This window comes from Microplitis mediator, chromosome 3, assembly GCF_029852145.1.
Source record: "Microplitis mediator isolate UGA2020A chromosome 3, iyMicMedi2.1, whole genome shotgun sequence".
Taxonomy (NCBI): domain Eukaryota; kingdom Metazoa; phylum Arthropoda; class Insecta; order Hymenoptera; family Braconidae; genus Microplitis; species Microplitis mediator.
Window position 1 is genome coordinate 16,654,130 of NC_079971.1, and position 20,896 is coordinate 16,675,025.

General features: G+C 33.8%; 1 protein-coding gene across 5 annotated transcripts in view; it reads right to left on the bottom strand.

Moving 5' to 3' along the window:
* The window catches only part of LOC130664988 (arrestin domain-containing protein 3), a 63,954-nt gene that overhangs the window by 15,442 nt on the left and 27,616 nt on the right, over positions 1 to 20,896 (bottom strand). For 3 of the 5 annotated variants that reach the window (XM_057465219.1, XM_057465216.1, XM_057465214.1), the window contains 2 exons: positions 16,169 to 16,386; positions 13,948 to 14,094 (listed from right to left, as the gene is read on the bottom strand). In XM_057465219.1, coding sequence (XP_057321202.1) covers positions 13,948 to 14,094; positions 16,169 to 16,386 — 365 coding nt within the window. The remainder of the gene's footprint in view (positions 1 to 13,947; positions 14,095 to 16,168; positions 16,387 to 20,896) is intronic. The other 2 variants (XM_057465218.1, XM_057465215.1) reach the window with 1 other exon arrangement.

Below are 20,896 nucleotides of genomic sequence, written 5' to 3' on the forward strand. Positions count from 1 at the left end.
TATAAGGTGATAAAAATAAAAAAGAACAGATAATTAAATGATTGAAATTAGCAAAATAATAAATTATAAAGTGTAACCAGTTGCCCAAGATTTATCACAGATAAGCGGCCAATGACTTTTAAGCACTTTTAAGCACTTTTGAACGCCTGCGTATCATTTATGAGTTTTAGCGAATCAGGAAGGCTATTTCAGTAATATGGAGCTGCAACAGCGAAAGCATTCTTGTAAGACTTCATGCGATAATTAGGTATAACCAAGGTGATAGCGGTTGATTGATTACGCAGTAGCCTGGGAGCAGTATATATGGCAAGTAGCTCAGCCAGATAGGAAGGTGAACCCTGCAGAATGGCCTTCCGGGCCAGGATGATAATTGCTCGAGCCCTGGCTTTACCAACTGAAAGCCATCCCAATTCCGTTCTGGCCTGGGAGATGGGGGAATCCCAAGGCAGCCCCAGAATATACCGAACACCTTTATTAGCAAGTCTTTGAAGCTTGATGTCAGGAACAGCACCAATACCATGTAACACTTCAGTGCAGTAGTCGGTATGGGGAAGTATCAGTGCATTTACTAGAGACTTGCGGGCAGTGACATCAGTATAGCTTCTCAAGCTATATAGTTGGTAGAGTGCAGAGTGGATTTTACCAGACACATGCTTGACATGCTCTTTAAACGTCAATTTGTAGTCGATGTACACACCTAGGTTTCTGACCGAGGAGACCAGAGAAATTTCGACTCCTTCACAACCAAACACGATGCTGGACTGATCTAGCATATTGACATACGGGGCTGAACCCAAGATGATAGCCTTAGTCTTACTTATGTTGAGCCGCAGGCGGTTAACCACAGACCAGGCATGTATACGCGCAATATCATCGTTGATCATCAGCACGTAGTCCGTAAGCTCATGCAGTAAGCATGCTAAATAAATTTGAAGATCATCTGGACCAGACGGAAAAAATACTGGACAATCACCGAGACGAGGACAAGTTGGAGGAGAATTTAACTGTTGTAAAGGTATTTATATAAATTTTATTCCAGGCAGGAAGCCGGAAAAATTTATTAAGTACTTAGTCGTACGTCCGGTATCGTCGCGTCTAAAATAGTCGTTTGTAATTAAATAGATAAATTCGGTAATTAAAAATTAATAATTAACCAGAATTAAATTATATAAAATTAATTAATTGATCAACTCCAGGCAGGTTGCCGGAAATACTATAGAAAATTCCAGGTGGGTCGTGTAACCCTCGCACCGGAAATTATCTATTCTAGTCATCAAATCTAGTCGGTAAAATTAATTGATTAATTAAATAAATAATTCAAAATAAAATAATAAATTGTCTGGTTAAGAATTGATAAAAGTTACACAGTCAAGGCCACCGGTAGTTAATTAATTAAAATAAATCAATAATTAGTCACGAGCTTAATCATTTTGAAAAGCTTCGTGTAGTTTCGCTACGTCCGGGAGCAGCCGAACTCGCTAATGACTTCAAGGTCAGAATAGTGCCGAGTCACTCGCTATCTGGGCCCAACACATGCAATTTATTGCTCATAACCATGTCAAGACGGTATGAGAACCCGCTACAAGCCAACCAATCAGAGAATTCGTCTTATATCAGCGTGCTCGGCAGCCAATCAGAGAAATTGGCTGTTAACTACTTCCTGCTGGCGCGCTTTTAAGCCAATGGGAAAATTCGTTTTATGCAGCTTTGCTGCCACGTCACCACCGAGCGGTAACGTCGGCTCTTCAACGCTTTTATGATCTTAATCTACATCGTGGATTCATCAGTACAAATACAGATATCCATCTAACTGCTTCGCTCAATATAAATTATCCTTGTGTGATAATTCCGCTTAACTTACCCTAAAAAATCCTCAATAATTAGCTCAAGGCTACTAATTATTGAGTACATATAACATTTGTTGCTCGCGTTCAATTGCTCATAAATTAATTAACGCGTTCTGATCCGCTACCGACCACGTGTCGGATTTTATATACATGAATTTAATATCGTTTCCATTCTCTATCGCGTATAAATCTAGTTGCATTCGCTCTCTAACATTAAGTTCTCACAGTTTAAGTGTATAAGGTATAAATAAAGACCTAAATTATTTACCTATTGATTGTGTGTAATTTTTAATTGTTTAAATTCCTTCATGCCTAAACCCTCTAAGTTTATTTGCTCATTTTACAATTAAAGATAATTAAAATAATTAAATAGATTAAATTAATTAAGGGATCTAAATAATTAAAATCAAAACTGAGAATTAAATATTAAAATAAAAAATTGATTATTGTGAAAAAAGTACTTGGGTGAACTTGAGGATAAAAGTTACTGAGTAGAGTTGAGAAAAGGTGACGGAGGCGTTGAAGTTGAGTGAACGGAGTGAACAATAAAATTCGTAAAAAAATTCAGGATTAATTGAGAAAAATGAATGAAAATAAATAATTAATTAATTAAATAAAGTTTTTTTTTAAATAAAATATTTTAATGAATTAATTAAATTGTGAAATTTGTGGCGGGAAAATAGTCGATGGCAGGACGCCATTCATTTTAAAATCAGTGTGAGTGTGTAAAATAAGTCCAGGGGACCGAGTGAATGTGTGTGTGTAATAAATTAATTATTGGCGGGAAGAATTATTGTTTAAATTTTTAATTAAGGTTTTAAAATAAAGTAATGCCAAAGGTAGTTGGCCAAATAATAGTAGTTGATAAAGGTCATGTGTGTGTAAAGATACCAAAGGTAATTGGTCAATTTCGTTGAATGAATTAGTTATAAATAAAATAAAATGCGGGTTAATAAATAATTTAGGTTTAAGTAAAAGAATGCAGGTTTAACAAATAAAAGGTCAAAAAGGTATAATAAATAGGTTACAAGGTAAATATGGTTTATTCGGTTTATATAATAAAAAGTTATAAGGTTTATAAAAGTTATGAGGTTTTTAAAAGTCATAAGGTTTATAAAAGTCATTAGGTTTATAAAAGTTATAAGGCTTATAAAAGTTTATAAGGTTTATGAGATAAAAAGATTTAAAAGGAACAAGGTTTACAAGGTTAAATAAATAAAAAAGGTTTAAGTGTTAAAGTGTTTTTATAATAATTTATTTATAAATTATCCTTCCTCTTCCTTCTCTCACAATTAAACTAAATTACACTGACCCTGATGATCTAAGATCCGGCTCTGGGAGGCTGTTATCACTTCCTGTGGCGCCCTTGATAAGGACGACCAGAGTAGCAGCAATAGCCCTGTTATAAATTATGTTCAGTGATGTTATAGAGTATATTCATTTGGTATGTATAATAAGTGTCCTGACAGCATTCAAGTCGGAATGACTGCTTTAGGACGTCCTTTTGAAGGCGTCCTCAAGAAGTCTTATAATGACTTCTTAAAGGTATCATTTTTAAGAACTCTTAATTAAGAGTTCTTGAAGACTCCATAAAGAAGACGTCCGTTTTGGGACGTCTAAATGTATTCTTTTTTCAACTTCTTTATGAAGTCATAATTAGGAGCTCCTTAAAGACGTCATGGTAAATTCAAACTGAAGTCTTATTTGTGAAGTCAGAAAAAAAAACTCTTTGAGAACTCTTTTTAAAGACGTCTTAATGAGTTCACTAGGTGGCTCATTCGACATCTTGAGAACTTCTTAAAGGCTACTTTAAGATGTTGATAAAACGTCCAAACCATAAATAGGAACTATTAGGAATTTGAAAGGTCGCTCATCGTAAATTTCTATTTTACGTTTAAATAACATCGAAAAAAAAATTTTCTTTTTTGGAATTTTACAACTCATTTTGGAATTAACATGTCAGGGTGAGAGACACATATTTTTGAAGAAAATTGAACGCTCTAAATAAATTGTCTCTCATGTTTTTTCTCCAAGTCTACTCCTTTAAAAGTTATTCGAGTTTAAAGTTCAACATATAATCAATTTAACCTTTTTTTCTTAAATTGGGGTATAATAATAAAACTCATCTTCGAAAAAAATTATTTTAGAATTTTTCAATGGTATAGATAATAGTTTTAAGTTTAGCACAATTATTTTCAATTTATAAAATTTACGATTTTCACTTCGGCTATCAAAACTATGAACAATGAAATGCTACTAACAACAATTAAATATTAATAACCCAACAATGACATTTTGATGAAAAGACGACACTTATTTAGGAACAACCTTTTTTTATTTATTGAAATAATAATATTACGAAAAGTTATGTACATACAATTCAAATTTTTTTAAACTTCAAGGAGGGAATTAATTTCAGATTTTTTAAATTGAAAAGTCATTTATTCCTCATAGCAGAACAATAAAGATCTACTTTGACAACGACGTTAAACTTAATGATTTAATATTTTAAGATAAATTTTTTTTTCAATCACAATTATGAAATATTGAAGAAAAATTAAGAAAAAAAGGTTAAATTAATTACATGTTGAACTTTAAACTCGAATAACTTTTAAAGGAGTAGACTTAGAAAAAAAACATAAGAAACAATTTATTTAGAGCGTTCAATTTTCTTCAAAAGAATGTATCTTTCACCCCGACATGTTAATTCCAAAATGAGTTGTAAGATTCCAAAGTTAAAAAATTTTTTTTTCCATGTGATTTAAACGTAAAATAGAAATTTACGATGAGCGACCTTTCAAAATTGATATTAAGTGCTCCCGTTTTCACAGGCTCCTTTTTTCATGACTAGGAAGATATTTCACTGCGGGTTTAAAAACAAAAATAGTCGATTTATTTGAACCGCTATAACTTATATGTGGGGCATTCCACGCCAAATCGACCACTTTTGAACCCGACCCCTTTAGATATGGCTGAAAATTTTTCCTCTTTTTCTACCCCATCAAAAACGTTTCTCATATTTTTTTCAAATTTTTTCAACCAACCGAAAAAAAGTTATAAATTTTTGAAAAAAATACCTTTTTTTATTTTAAATAGCTATAACTTTTCCAAAATTCTACTAATTGGAACGTTGTTTTTTTCAAAATTTTTGTTTTTAAATGTACTTTACGAAAAAAAATACAAAAAAATTATTGCAACCTATCTTCATTGTTTTTTTGTAGATTTTTAGGAAAAATCAAAAATTTTTCGATGTTTGCCATTTTTGATTTTTTTTTTTTATACAAAACTTTGAAATTTTCTGCAGATCCTCAAATTTTGTCAAAGTGATGTTTTTTTCAATTGAAAAAAAAAAATTTTTATAACCAACCTTATTTCCCATAAAACCATGCTTAAAATTTTTGAGAGTGCTCAGACAGCTTTCAAATTTGGAAAAAAAAATAAAAACAATAAATTTAAATAGTTCCTTCTACATTCATTGTTTTATGGTTAAAAGATTTTTTTTTTTTAATTGCCGGCATCTGTCCGAAAATGGACCAAACGAAACCTTTTTTTTCATTTTTTTCGTTTTTAAATGCAGTTTTCAGAAAAAAATACAAAGAAATTATTCAGAAAGTTCTTCTATTTTTAAACTTGATTTTTCGAACAAAATTCAAATTATTTCGGGGATTACCATTTAAAGGGCACAGCCGGATTAATATGGGAATTTCGCCCCCATGGATTTTTTGACTCAAACTTAGGGGGTCGATTTGGTGTCGAATGAAAATAATTCACCTCAATTTTTAGCTCTTTTACTCAAACGGTATTCGAGAATTTCAAAAAAACCTGTTTTTTCGAAATTATTTTTATTTTTATAGTAAAATTCGGTATTAATCAATGATGGTTTTTTTCCTAATTCTTACGAGTCCAAAACATAGAAAAATCATATGATCGTGATTCTCAAACGGAAAGCCGATTTTTAACGGAGAAAAGAAAATTATAATTTTTTTTTTTTAGCCTTTTTGAAATATGTCACTCACCAAAAGTTGTTAGAAAATGTCTTTCATACTCCTCTATACTCAGGAATTTTTTTGAATTTTTTGAAGTGGTGGACCAATTAAAAAAAAATTAAAAACTCATTTTTTTCTTAAAATCTTGCGTTTTAACGAACTTAAATTTTTTTTTTTAGTTCAAATAAATACGTAAAAAATTTTTTTTATTATAATTTATTTTTTTCTGTATCAAAGTTTAAAATATCTCCCAATAGTCTTAATAACAAAAAACTAAAATGAAAAATTTTCACGCGTATTTTAAATGGGAAAGGGGACTACCCTTTGTGATATCTCAATTTTAAAGATATCTGGCTGAAATTCGGTAAGGATTTTTCTTATAATATAAAGTCACTTTTGAGCCCATAAGACGTTGAAAAAAAATATATTTGTTTTTTTTGCGACACCCTAATACTTGTATATTTTTTTATACTATTGGGAAATATTTTAAACTTTGATACAGAGAAAAATAAATTATAATAAAAAAAATTTTTTACGTATTTATTTGAACTAAAAAAAAAATTTAAGTTTGTTAAAACGCAAGATTTTAAGAAAAAAATGAGTTTTTAATTTTTTTTTTATTGATCCACCACTTCAAAAAATTCAAAAAAATTCCTGAGTATAAAGGAGTATGAAAGACATTTTCTAACAACTTTTGGTAAGTGACATATTTCAAAAAGGCTAAAAAAAAAAAGATTGTAATTTTCCTTTCTCCGTTAAAAATCGGCTTTCCGTTTGAGAATCACGATCATATGATTTTTCTATGTTTTGGACTCGTAAGAATTAGGAAAAAAACCATCATTTATTAATTCCGAATTTTACTGTAAAAATAAAAATAATTTCGAAAAAACAGGTTTTTTTGAAATTCTCGAATACCGTTTGAGTAAAAGAGCTAAAAATTGAGGTGAATTATTTTCATTCGACACCAAATCGACCCCCTAACTTTGAGTCAAAAAATCCATGGGGGCAGAATTCCCATATTAATCCGGCTATACTCTTTATTGTTTTAATTTTTTTTTCCAAATTTGAAAGTTTTCTGAGCACTCTCAAAAATTTTAAGCATGGTGTTATGAGAAATAAGGCTAGTTATAAAAATTTTTTTTTTCAATTGGAAAAAAAAAATATAAATTGAAAAAACATCACTCTGAAAAAATTTGAGGATCTGCAGAAAATGTCAAAGTTTTATATAAAAAAAAAAAAATTAAAAATCAAAAATGGTAAACATCGAAAAATTTTTGATTTTTTCTGAAAATTGTCCCAATCAGTCGAATTTTGGAAAAGTTATAGCTATTTAAAATAAAAAAAGCCATTTTTTTCAAAAATTTATAACTTTTTTTCGGTTGGGTGAAAAAATTTGAAAAAATTATGAGAAACGTTTTTGATGGAATAGAAAAAGAAAAAAATTTTCAGCCATATCTAAAGAGGTCGGGTTCAAAAGTGGTCGATTTGGCGTGGAATGCCCCATATATTTATATATATTCATATAGAATAACAATCGAAAACTATATACTCCCATGAATTGTTATATATGTCCGAAAAAAGTTACATATGGTCATACATAGAATTCGAAATACATAAAATTTTCATGTTCACTTTTATGTATGACCATATATTATTATATATACCTTTATTAAGTGGTTGAGGTAATAATATAAAGTATTAAAAACGGCCAATTATATTAAGCAAATGTTTTATTCAAATAACGAAAGTAACACAGTAATTGTAAGTATACAGTAAAGAAAAATGCTTGGATGCGTGTGTGCAGTCCAGCGGTCTATTACTTATTGTCTCTACGAATGAGGTAGAGACGGATACATGAAAAATCGATGCTCGACGTAAACTGCCGAATTTTATTGATCGCATCACCTAGTAGCAACGCTACAGAACTCCCTTTGTTTTTTTTTTTTTTTTTTAATTTAATACACGATAATTAAAGTAATAGAATATTTACAAATGATATGAATAAATAAATAATTAAATAAATGAATATAATAAAGTGGTTAATCATCACTTTGTAAAAAAAAATTAAATCGCGTAAATTTTTAAATATTAAACCGGACTCGGCGTTTTTGGGTCTCGGTTGCTGTGTTGTTGTGTCGCTGGGAATTTGTTGTTATCGTCGCCGTGTCGATTGGATTCGCCTCGTAAACCGACTTCAATCTGTCCACAGAAATGGCGATTTGTCGTTAGCGAAAATCGATGATGAAGTATTTATCGTGTCGAGTTATTACACGATATGGACCCTCGTACGGCGATGAGAAAGGTAGTCCAACCTGGTCATGCCATAGCAGTTCGTGGCTGCAAGTACTAAGGTTCCTGAAACAGAAAACAGAATGCTTGCCATGACGCGACATGTCGGCCGGTGCCACTGAATTAAAATGACGTTTTAGAGTATTGACAATGTCATGAGGCGTAGTTTTGTTATTGGGTGTAAGTAACTCACCGGGCAATCGGATAGGCTCACCGTATACTAATTCAGCCGTTGTCGGCTGTATGTCGTCTTTCCAGGCAGCGCGTAAGCCGAGCGAAACGGCTGGTAATGCGTCATACCATGACTCTTGATGACACAAAAGTGCTGACTTTAACTGACGGTGTAAACGTTCGACGAGACCGTTGGCTTGCGGATGATACGGCGTAGTGTGTAGAAGTTTTATTCCGTACATTTTTAATAACGACTGGAATAATGACGATTCGAATTGCGGACCTTGGTTCGAAGTTATGCGTTTCGGTACTCCGTGGCGTGAAATCCAGTGCAGCGATAGTGCGTGTGCTATCGTCTCTGCAGTTCCGTTGGATAACGGGACAGCCTCAGGAAACCTCGTGAATCGGTCAATGATCGTTAAACACTGGTTGAAGCCTCTTGATGTTTTTAAAGACACTAGGTTGATATGAATGTGCTCAAATCGTTCAGTTGGAGGTTCAAAACTGGCGATCGGCGATGACACGTGTCTCTGAATTTTATTCTTCTGGCAATCGATGCAAGATTTCGCCCATTCTCGGCAATCTTTATTAATCGACGGCCAGACGTATCGTTTAGAGATCATTTTCAATGATCCTTTGATTCCAGGGTGAGTGAGCGTGTGTAGTGAATCGAACACTTTCTTTCTCAGCGGTCCTAGAACGTATGGTCGCACCGTACCTGACGCAATATCACAGTACAATGCTAAACCGTCGTCGAAATTGATTCGTCGAAGCTGCAACGCGGTTGTCAGTCGCAGCAGTTGTCGAAGCTCGAGATCCTGCTTCTGTGCATCGGCAAGTTCTTCCAATTTGATAGCAGTAGACACTGCTTCGACTCGTGACAATGTGTCAGCGACAATATTGTCGTTGCCCGACATATGTCTCATGTCAGTCGTGAATTGACCGATGAAATCCAAACGGCAGAATTGCCATGGTGAAGCTCTCTCCATACGCTGTTTAAGTGCGTGTTGGAGCGGTTTGTGATCTGTGTAGATCGTTACGTGTCAACCCTAGAAAATATGCCGAAAATGTCTCACGGCTTCGTAGATCGCGTGTAGTTCTCGATCATAAGTCGACAATTTTTGGATCGACGGCTGTAATATCCAGCTAAAAAAAGCCAGCGGCTGCCAGTCGTTATTTACGCGTTGCTGGAGGACGGCACCGATCCCGATTTCTGATGCATCGGTAAAAACTGCCCAATCCACGTCGGTTCTTGGGTGCACGAGGAGTGTTGCATCAGCGAGAGATCGTTTAGCGGCATTAAAAGCGTTTTGCATATCAGCTGCCCAGTTGACAGGATGCGATCCTTTGATTTTCGGTCCTTCCAGTACTTTATTTAACAGCGCTAAAATTTCTACAGCGTTCTTGATAAACTTTCTGTAGAAATTAATTGTGCTGAGGAATCCACGAAGTGCTTGAACGATTTTAGGAGGCTGGAGATTCACGATAGCCTCAACTTTTTCCGGCAATGGTTTAATGCCGTGTTTGTTTATTAAATAACCGAGGAATTTAACTTCGGTTTTGCCTAGCTGGCACTTCGGAACGTTTATCACTAGTCCGTTATCACGAAGACGTTGAAATAATATCTTGAGGTGTTTTAAATGCTCCTCTTCGTCTTTGGATGCGATTAGTATATCGTCGATATATGGAAATACGAAATCCAGATCACGGGTGATTTCGTCGATAAATCTCTGGAACGTCTGTGCTGCATTTTTGAGTCTAAAAGTCATGTACGAAATCTCGAATAAGCCAAACGGAGTGATAATAGCTGTTTTCTCGACATCTTCTGGAGCTACTCGAAGTTGGAGGAAAGCTTTGGTAAAATCAACGACAGAAAAGATTCGTTTCCCATGTAAATACGCGGCAAAATCATCCATATATCGAAGCGCATATTTATCGATAAGAGTACGGTCGTTTAATGGACGATAATCGTCACATGGTCTCCATCCATTGTCCTTTTTCTGGACCATGTGTAATGGCGAAGACCAAGCACTCCGCGATGGCCGACGAATGCCTTGTTCAATCATTTTACGAAACTCCTCTTGAGCAATTCTTGTCGGACGGATCAGGTCGTGTGATATCGGCGAACTCACGTAGCAGTTTCATATAAACGGAATCACCATCCACAGCCTTGATTTTGTTCAATGCTGTTGTTGCGTGGAAATAACCGGATGATGTCAAACCTGTAATGCCGTCGCGTAAGCATTTGCGTTTAAGGTCGACTAGCAAGTCAAAATGACTCAAAAAATCAGCCCCAAATATCGGTTTGGTGACATCAGCAACAATAAAATTCCACGTGAAATCTCGACGCAGTCCGAGATTCAGCGTTTGCAATGATAGACCATAGGTTTCGATAATCGTGCCGTTTGCGGCATAGAGCTGATAACCTATGGGAGTTGTTTGCGATTTCATCAAGCTGCGAGGAAAAACTGATAAATCAGAGCCAGTGTCCACGAGAAACTTGGTTCCAGTGACTCGATCTTTAATAAATAATCGGCGTGAAATCGATTGAGAATCACTCTCCGCCGCTAGTGATTCTCGTTGGCGTTTCCCTGCCATTTACACCCGGGCGCGCATGCGCGCGCATTTTCGCCAAATGTGAAATGATACCAGTAATAGTCGCATTTTTTAACTTTCCGAGGACTATGGTGTTGGTATGATCTGGATTGTGTATTTGGAAGTTGCTCCTCAGCAAGCATTTCGCTATACTCGGCAGTTAACAGTGCAAGTTGCTTACGCAAAGCAGCGAGTTCCTCTGCGGTGGATGCGTACATTTTGAAATATAAAATATAAAAATAATATTTCAAAGAATAATATCACCTGCACTTAAAATTACTTTATTTTAATTTTACTACGTATCCAGCGATGACTCGTCACTCAGGAATGTTCAACTGACTCTCCGGCTTAACCCTTGATACTACTTCCGATGAGGTAGCTACCGGAAAATTTAACGCGACACTGCACGAAATAGGTAATTTTATTTTCAGCGCGCAAAAACTTTTATCACTATTCGATTCGCACTAAAGGTTTCTCGAATCAACACTGAAGTGGCATAACGTCCATAAGATGCCCATCAATGCACCAGTGGTGATAAAAGATGACAAACTGCACTATAATAAGAAAATTCACTGCACTAATTAAAAAACAAATTCACACAAAAATAACTGTGAAAGAAAAATCACGGTCTCGCCGATTAATCGGTAGCGCGACAAAATATTCGCGGCAAAAATTATGCGAGAACTCACGAAATTTTATAAACTGTGTAATACTCGTGTTCGGCGCTTCTTTATAAAAGAGATCACGTCGGGGTCACCAATTTAGCGACGATACTTTAGGATTAGATTTCAATAATCACTGCCTAAGTCACCAACTACCAAAGAGTGAAACGTTGTGAGAGATAATGAGAAGAGGAGAGATAGAAAAAGGTATTTGTGGGGAGAGAGGCGTTTCGTCTAAGTATACGATAGCTGAGACTCCTCAGTTAGGTGTGTCTATCGTATACCCCACCTAAGACGCCGTGTTGGAAGTTACATGCTGAAAATGTTATATATTGAAACAGGCATAGGGATGGGATACTGCAAGAGGCGCGAGTTGTATATGCCATCTCGCGGAGTGAAGTCGAACCACCACAGGGCTCCCCTTCTTGGAAACAACGTTGAGATCTTTGATGTTCGCATCCATGACCGTTCCGACAACTTCTCTTCTAGGAGAAAATGCTAGCCTCAACCCGCGAAGGAAAGAACGAACCAGGAGCGAGAATTGTCTGAGTCTGAGATTTCACACAAGTGGGCGTACATGTCTCCGGTTTTGGGAGTGACGCACTTCGACCTGTAAAGACAGCGGTACGCGCCAAATGTGGATGCGGAAGACATCAGATGCGTGATAGGATAATCACATCGGGGTCACCAATTTAGTGGTTGAGGTAATAATATAAATTATTAAAACCAGCTAATTATATTAAACAAATGTTTCATTCAAATTACGAAAGTAACACAGTAATTGTAAGTATACAGTAAAGATAAATGCTTGGATGCGTCTATGCTGTCCAGCGGTCTATCACTTATTGTTTCTACGAATGAGGTAGAAAGGGATATATGAAAAATCGATGTTCGACGTAAACTGCCGAATTTTATCGATCGCATCACCTAGTAGCAACGCTACATATATATAGTTATATATGCTCATATACAATAACAATCGAAAACTATATATTCCCATGTATCGTCATATATGTCCCATGAATGATCTATATGACCATATATGATCTATGTATGACCATAGATAATTGGTTTTTTGCGGGTTACTGATTTCAAGTCTAGCTTACCGGGAAATTACTTTGAAATCAATTACAAAATTCCATCCATCCAGACATCTATAAAATTAGTAATAATTTATTTATCACAAGTTTTACTACATGGAAAAAAATAAACTATATATATTGAGAACGACAAGTAATATAATGATAAAGTGGTCAGTAAATACTATCATTCTAAATAGTAATTTTTTCAGTTATAATTAAAACGTGAATCATTACAGGATAAGTATGGAAATTTATTGTCTATGCAAGAAAAATTACTATTTGAACTTTAAAAATCATAACGGATACTTAAAAAATTGACGACACTTATTATAAAGGTTATTATTCGGAATGTTGAAATTCTCCATATTCACACTCAGGTTCCAGGTTAAAATTTCAAACACTACTTTTTAAAGTTTTTTTTTCCGTATACCTTCTTCCGTATCACACAACCGACATGAGTCATAACATGACGTGACTTAGTTTTTACTTCAATTAAAGTAAAAGTCTTCTCAGGGCTAATAGTAGACCAAAAACAAAATAAAGTTCCAAATTCTTCGTATTTCCATGTTAAACTCTTACGCTGTAGAGTAATTTTTACCGTAAAAATAATTTAAAATACTTCGAAAAAGATATACAATCTTTAAAATGATTTTTCTTAAACAATACGTTAACTATAGCGCTTAAAATTTTAATATTTTCCAGCTGGTGAAAAAGTTTTCATTTTATTTGTTTAATAAGTTCCAATATTCAAAGTCGTTTGGATCTATGTTATTAATGCATGCAGAAAATTATTCAGTCAAATATAACTTTAAAAGTTTGGTACTGTTATGTGAGAACATTTAGCCAAAAACGAACTTTGTACTATGTTGTTAGTATGAATGGCATTTCATATTTATACTATCGAGTACTATACTTTACAAATGTACTCTACGAATACTAGATTTTACAATGTACATAGTAAGAATTAAGGTGTATAATAGATGTCCTCACAGTACAATACAGTTTTTGAATAAATTTTGATAAAAAAATTTCTGCGTATAATAACAAGTTATTAATCGTTATTAAAATTTGTAAAATAGCTCTCCTTCTTTCACAAATAACTTACTCATTAAAAAATTGACCAAATTAAGCTCGTGTGAAATAATTATTATATCCATGGCTTTTGTTACGAACTCGTGATAAATGTAATCATTGTATCTAAATCGATTATAATCTTTTAATAAATAAATAATATCGAGTAGGGATTTTTTAATAATTAGAATTTTAACATAGTTGCATTACTCCCTCATCATAATTTTTAAGAAGGTACACATACCTTGCTTCGATTGCTAACAGTTGCTGAAATTCCAATAGTTTCTCCAGGTACGTAACCACCACGGTCAAGGCTTACTCTGCAGAATATTGGTCCACTTGATACACAAGAAACTCCAACACGTTGTTCTACTTCTAATCGAGCTGGTTGCTAGGTACAACAGACACAAACACAAAATAATACATATGAGTCACTTTAAAATGATGCCTATAGTATACAAAATGTATTCAACATGATTTTTGTAAAAAAAATGGCCAACTATTACGCCGTAAAGCTTTATCAACTAGTAGCTTATAAATCATGCTTCTATCAATAAGAACCAAAAAGATGAAGTCTTATTAAATTACTATTACACTTTAAAACGCAGTGGCAAATGAAAGCTTTGTTATTTTAAATGCAACTCATCAAATAAATATTGTTTTATTCATAATTAAGATTATTATAATTTTATCGATATATAATAACAACTATCGTAATCAGTAAGGAACGTGCGGAATATGACTATAATATCGGAAAAATTGGTGTAACAGGGCCGATGCTCATCGCCTTTACTGGGGTCATGACCTCACCTTTACAGGTATATAAGCGTTGCGATGCCTCTACCTGGCCCTCCAGACAAGGCCTTTAGTCAATAAATTTAGTTAAGTGACTAAGGGTGAACGTTAACCTAAAGTGAGAATGCTGAAGTCATCTCTTCGATATGTAGTATCTAAAAATTTCTCCATCTCAGGAAACAAAGAGACTCTGGATGAAGAGGGCTTGCGAAAGTCCACCTATGGCATCAGTTCCCGATACCGGTTGACAGGCCACTTCAAGATGAAATATACAGACGTGGCCTCACCTTATTACCCTAAAAGAGATCCCTCCCATTTATGTCGCTTTCAAGTTGTGGACTTTGCTTTTATTTACCAGTCTCGTCTCTGAGCGATAAACTATTTTCTCGAGTTTTTGAATATGTTGATTTTTTGAGCCAAAGCAAAGATGGTGTCTACTCAGGGGACTATAACATTAAAATCATTGATCTATTCTCCATAAAACGTTTTTTTTTTCAATTAATGAGCAAGTCTGCTCTCAAGATCGATAGGTGTTAGTATCTTTTTCTACGTATGTGACTTGCTGCAGATACTTGTTACTAGATTTAAATTGCATGCCGAGTGTAAGCCTTACACAAAAAATTCGTGCCAGATTATATATATATATAACTTAATTCTGAAGGAAGACTATAGTTAAAAACAGTTGCAGATGGCTTGCTCAAGATCTACTCAAGGCTCAAGGTCAATCTTGAGCCTTGAGCCTTGAGTAGATCTTGAGCAAGCTATGCGTAAGTACCTACTGTAAGTTACTGGTGCAAGGAATGTGTCAGACACTTTTTCATTGCACCGTGTTCAAGATATCTTTAATATTCTTGCGTACGATACCATGAGCGAGAAATACACGAATCTTGACATAGGTTTCTTGATACACGACCTTGCGAAAAAGACACTAGCAGCTAGAGGTCTTGCTCAAGATACTTACTCCAGAATCTTGCTCAAACACGTGTTACTAGGGTCTGTAAGTATAATTGCTAAATGAAAGATTATGAGCACCGAATGGGACTACGGTAATACTAAGAAAGTAAATGACAATTGCAGAAGAAGTAAATGAATAAGAATTGGAACCTTAGATTCGATCTCTTAAGAATTAGTTTATCGCAACTGCTCGTCAAGAGACTGGAACGACGAATACATTCCATTAGCAGACATTTTTTATCAAGTGCATAAATCCAATATTTGTAACGAAAAAGTATCCTGTAAGATGAAGAGAGACCTCTAAACTGTTGATGTTTACCGAAAAGATGACCCAAAATTATGGAGATTGGACTAGTATTATTACCGTCTTCATTCATTATTTAATTTTTTGGCACAACTTAGTAAACAACGAGAAAAATTTATGTCTATATAGTCTTTCGGAGGGAAAGTGTAAAGTTATAGTGATATTTGCGTTATTTTCCGATCAAACGATTGATTAATGTTACAAATTCAACTGATGACCAGTTACTTTTAAATGCTTACTATTTTTACGAGGAATATTTTCCCACCCTTTTGAGTATTCCCATATTTTTCTCCACTCTTATAAATCAATGTAAACGAATTTAACACGAGGAGGAGTTTCCGTTTATTGCCATATTATATTTTCTGTACAGTAGTGCAAGTCCAAATTAAAATATACAATGATATATACTTACTGCTAGTATTGGTGGTTCAAGATTTAGATCTATAGGATTCATTACGATAAAAACTTGTTGGTTCTTATGGGTTAAGCCACCAGGTTCACGTAGAGCAGCTTTGCAGTAGTATTGAACCCATCCATGTTTTCCAAGAAAAGTTGACGGTAGTCCAAGTGGCAAACCTAGTTTAAAGGGAAAACTATGTATGCCAGGAGATAGAAATGATGCACTTTCTCCTGTATCAAAAGAATAATTACAGTATCATTGAATCGAGCAAAATAGATCATAACAATTGTACTATGTATACATCATATTAAAATTTAGCGTTAACCTGGTTATTCCAATGTTCTAGTTATCGACGGTTTGAATGATTGTATTGTTTTTGAGTCTCCTATTAAAGTTTGTTGGTTCCAAGAATTAGCTCTATTGAAAATTTTTAAGGGGTCACTCAAGAATTTTAACAGTTTCAAAGATAATTAAAATTGGAATATTTTTTTTCTGAATTAACTCGTATTCTTCGAAGCAGTAATAGTTTCTATCTATAGAATCATGGCCATGATAAAGGTTCAGCTTGCAATATGAATATTTAACCGTCACTCCGAAATCTTTAATGCTTCCGTGTACTGAGTTTTGGTCGTCTTCGAGAGACCTCTAAATATATAAATATCAAGGCTTCTCGATTTTTTACATGATCAGTTTAGATCATAATGAATAAAAAAAGAAACCCGATACATAAAAAACATGTGGTTTGCAAACATTTCTTTCAAAATTCAACTTGAAGATGTTATTGATCATCCGAATTTTCCTCGATTTTACTGTTTAAGACTGTCCAGTGTATTTTCGGTTATTCAAAAAGTCATTTATTGGTCGAATAGTAATAATTGAGTTCAAATAAAGTACTAAAATTAGATAAAAGTAGTAGCTACATATTTTAAGTCAATTCAAAATTGTGTAAATTCGTTGGAAAATCTGCATTTTAAGTCAAAATTTCCAGCAAGGGATTGATATAGAAAATTTAACCATTTCTCTCATGAACCAAAGAAAAAAATAGAGAACAATGAAATTAGTAGGTCAATAACTTTCAACATTTTCATAATTCGTGGATAACCCCCTGAAGGTGTTCTATTTAGCTAATTTTCAGACAGGATTCTCCATTTAATAATATAAAACTTTTCTTGCGTCGAAAAACCTTTTTTTTCTGTATACGTATTTTGGTAATTGTATTTATACTACTTAAATTTATAAATTTTGATAAAAAATCTGGGCATCAGTTTGCCCTGCGGGCCAGCCCCAAAACTTCTCGCTGTTTTCGAGCTCAAGGAGCTTGAAAACATCACTGTGAATATATTTTCGAGCTCTTCGAGCTCGAAAATGCTATTACATGCACTCATTTTTTTATGAGCTTTTCAAGATCCAACAAGTAACGTTTTATGCTAGACTTTATAAGTTAAGAATCAAAAATCACACCGGCCGACAAATGAAAATTTTTTGAAAGTTGTTTGTATTTGAGCCACAAATATCACCAATTTATACTATTTTAAACACAAAAACACCTACATATTTGCCCTATCACATCAGATTTTTTTAAAAGAAGGAAAAAGCATTTTTTTCAAAATTTAAAGAAAAAATTAATAATCATATTACAAAAACATATATTTGAACATTTACAAAGAAAACATTGAGTCTAAACAATGCTACAGGACTATTTAGAGTGACATCTTTTACGTTTCGCGACAAAATTACGTCTGGGTGTAGTTTTTTTGTGAGTATCTTCAGTAATATCACGTGTCAGTGACCAGCAGTAATCAGCCATCATATTCACATTACATCGACCTTGGTACCTTGTCTCCATAGTTTTTATGTCCTGATGAAACCTTTCTCCCTGCTCTTCACTGTAATCACCAAGATTATCAGGAAAAAAGTCCACATGTGAATCTAGAAAGTGGAGTTTTATGCTCATATTACACCCCAATTTTTTATACTTATCCAATAAGTTTGCAACCTTATTTTTATAGTCGGGATGTTTATTATTTCCTAGAAAATTGTTAACAACATCTTTAAACGCCAGCCAAGCATCTGATTCAGTGTTATTCATTGTGGCATCAAATTTTTCATCAGCCATCAAAGATCTGATTTGCGGTCCATCGAACACTCCTTCTTTAATTTTTGCATCAGATAATCTTGGAAATTTTTTACACAGGTATTCAAAACTAGCATTGTTTTTATCCAATACTTTAACGAACTGTTTCATCATACCGAGTTTGATATGAAGCGGAGGTAGTAAAATTTTTTCAGGACTAATTACATTTTTTCGTATAACGTTTTTTGTTCCTACTTTGAGATTTTTACGAGGATTCCATTGTTTTTGTACGTAGTGCTTGTCTCGTGCTCTACTGTCCCACTCGCACAAGAAGCATGGAAATTTTGTATATCCTGACTGCTGGCCTAATATCATGGTTATAATTTTTAGATCTCCACAAAGCTGCCAACCGTGTTTTTCATATCCAATTTTATCTAACAATATTTCTAAATTTTGATAAGTCTCTTTCAAATGAACAGAATGTGCGACTGGAACAGAAGCATACTGATTAGTGTTGTGTAAAAGAACACCTTTTAGACTCCGCTTCGAAGAATCTATAAAAAGTCTCCAATCTCCAGAATTATATTTTGCTCCTAACTTTTCAATGAGATCGGGGATATTCTTACAATAAACTAATGATTCTTCTTGACTAAAAAAAGGTACAAATTATTCTTCGCGTTTTCTATACCATGCCAAATATGTATTTGGAGCTAACAGATGTTTTGCATGAAGTCTAGATCCAAGAAGTTGAGCAGATTCTTTAGAAAGATTTAGATCTCTAACTAAATCATTCAATTCACCTTGAGTAAATTTCTGTGGTTGATTTAAAATTGGTTCATAAACTTCCGTCGACTCTTGACGCTGTAAATTTTGTTCTGATAATGTTGAACTAAGATCAGATATTGAGCTTGGAAGAGGCACTGGCATGTCTGGACCATGTGGAATCGGCCGTGTAACTGAAGATACATTTGCGTAGACTAGTTTATTTTTATTTTCAGCATTGAAACCTTTCACATTTGTACAGCAAAAATAACAATCATCAATATGATTTGTCTGCTCTCTCCATATCATAGATCTACCGAAAGGTAAAGATTGTCTTTTGCGGTATGTCCACTGTCGTAATTGTTCAACACAAATAGTACAAACTACTTGCGGAGTCCACGGTTTTAGTTGTATTTTGAAGCCAAAATAAGCATTATACGAATTTTCAACAAATTCAGTGATTTTCTGTTTTTGTTTTAAAGTCATAAAGTTTCCATAAATATAACAAAATGTATCCGCATTATTATGACACTTTCTTGAAGACATTCTGTTGTTTTAAAAGTTTTTCAACAACAAATCATATGTAAAATTTATTGAACACTAAAAGTAAAACGTAAGAAATTTTTTTAAATAAACACACTAATTTCAGTAAAAAGTTTAGAAACAAAGTAACTGTAGAGGTTTATTTGTATATAACCTGTTTCAAATGGGTGTGTCGTTGTTGCGACTAATATATTTCCTCACGAGAGGTCGTACGATTCGAGAAAAGAGCGCCAAAATCTGAAATTTAATTTATTTTAATCAAAAAATTTAAAATAGCCAATGTCTTAACTTTTTTAAAAACCTGATGTGATACGATAAAATGAGGTATAATTTCGTGATCAGCACTACCAAATTAGTGGAAAAAAATAATCAGAACTTGAACAAGGAAAATGATGTCGGTCGGTGTTATCTAAAATATTTAGTTTTAGAGTTATACGAACCTTAATAATTAAAAGATCACAGTAAAATATAACTGATAGAATTGGATTATACTAAGAAATGCAGAAGTTATCAGGAATAAAAACCATATTTTTCAATTTTTTCGATTCTGTCCAAACATTCAGGGCTATCAAATTATTGAAAAAAGGAGTCAGAATATACCGTTTAAGGTTAAAAATTTAAACTTATTAAACAAACCTTAAGTTACTTTCTACAGAAATCGTCTGAGAGTTTCGAATTCGAAGTTATTCAACTTTAGCAGTTAATAAATACTGATTTTTCCAAAAAATCGTTAAAATTTAAAACAGCCATAACTTTTGAACTAATCGACCGATTTTGCCTATCTTCGAACTTAATCGTGATAATCACCCGTAGAATAAGTGTAGAAAATTTCATTAAAATCTGATGAGAATTGTAGACGCAATCGTGTCCCCAAAACTGCGTTATATCATAGATATATATTAGGGTGTTTCACAAAAAAAATTTTTTATCTTATGGTCTCAAAAGTTAGTCTTAGGTATAAAAAAAAATCCTTCCAGAAGAGCAGCTCGAAATCTCAATTCTACTAAGAGCTCAACGTATATTCATTTTTCCATTCAGATTGCATGTGCAATCAAACATTGCTATTGGTGCAGTTCTGCAACAACTAGTTGACGAAGAATAGCAACCACTTGCTTTCTTCAGCAAAAAACTACAGCCATCCATTCAAAAATTATCGACGTACGATCGTGAACTTCACACCATCTATGAAGCTTTCAGATACTTCCGTCATATTTTTGAAGGTAAACAAGTTGCAATTTACACCGACCATAAACCATTGCTCTTTACTTTTCAGCAACGTACTGAATGAGCATCACCGTGGCAATTTCGTCGCCTAGACTTTATTTCCCAATTCACGAGTGATTTTAGACACATTTCTAAAC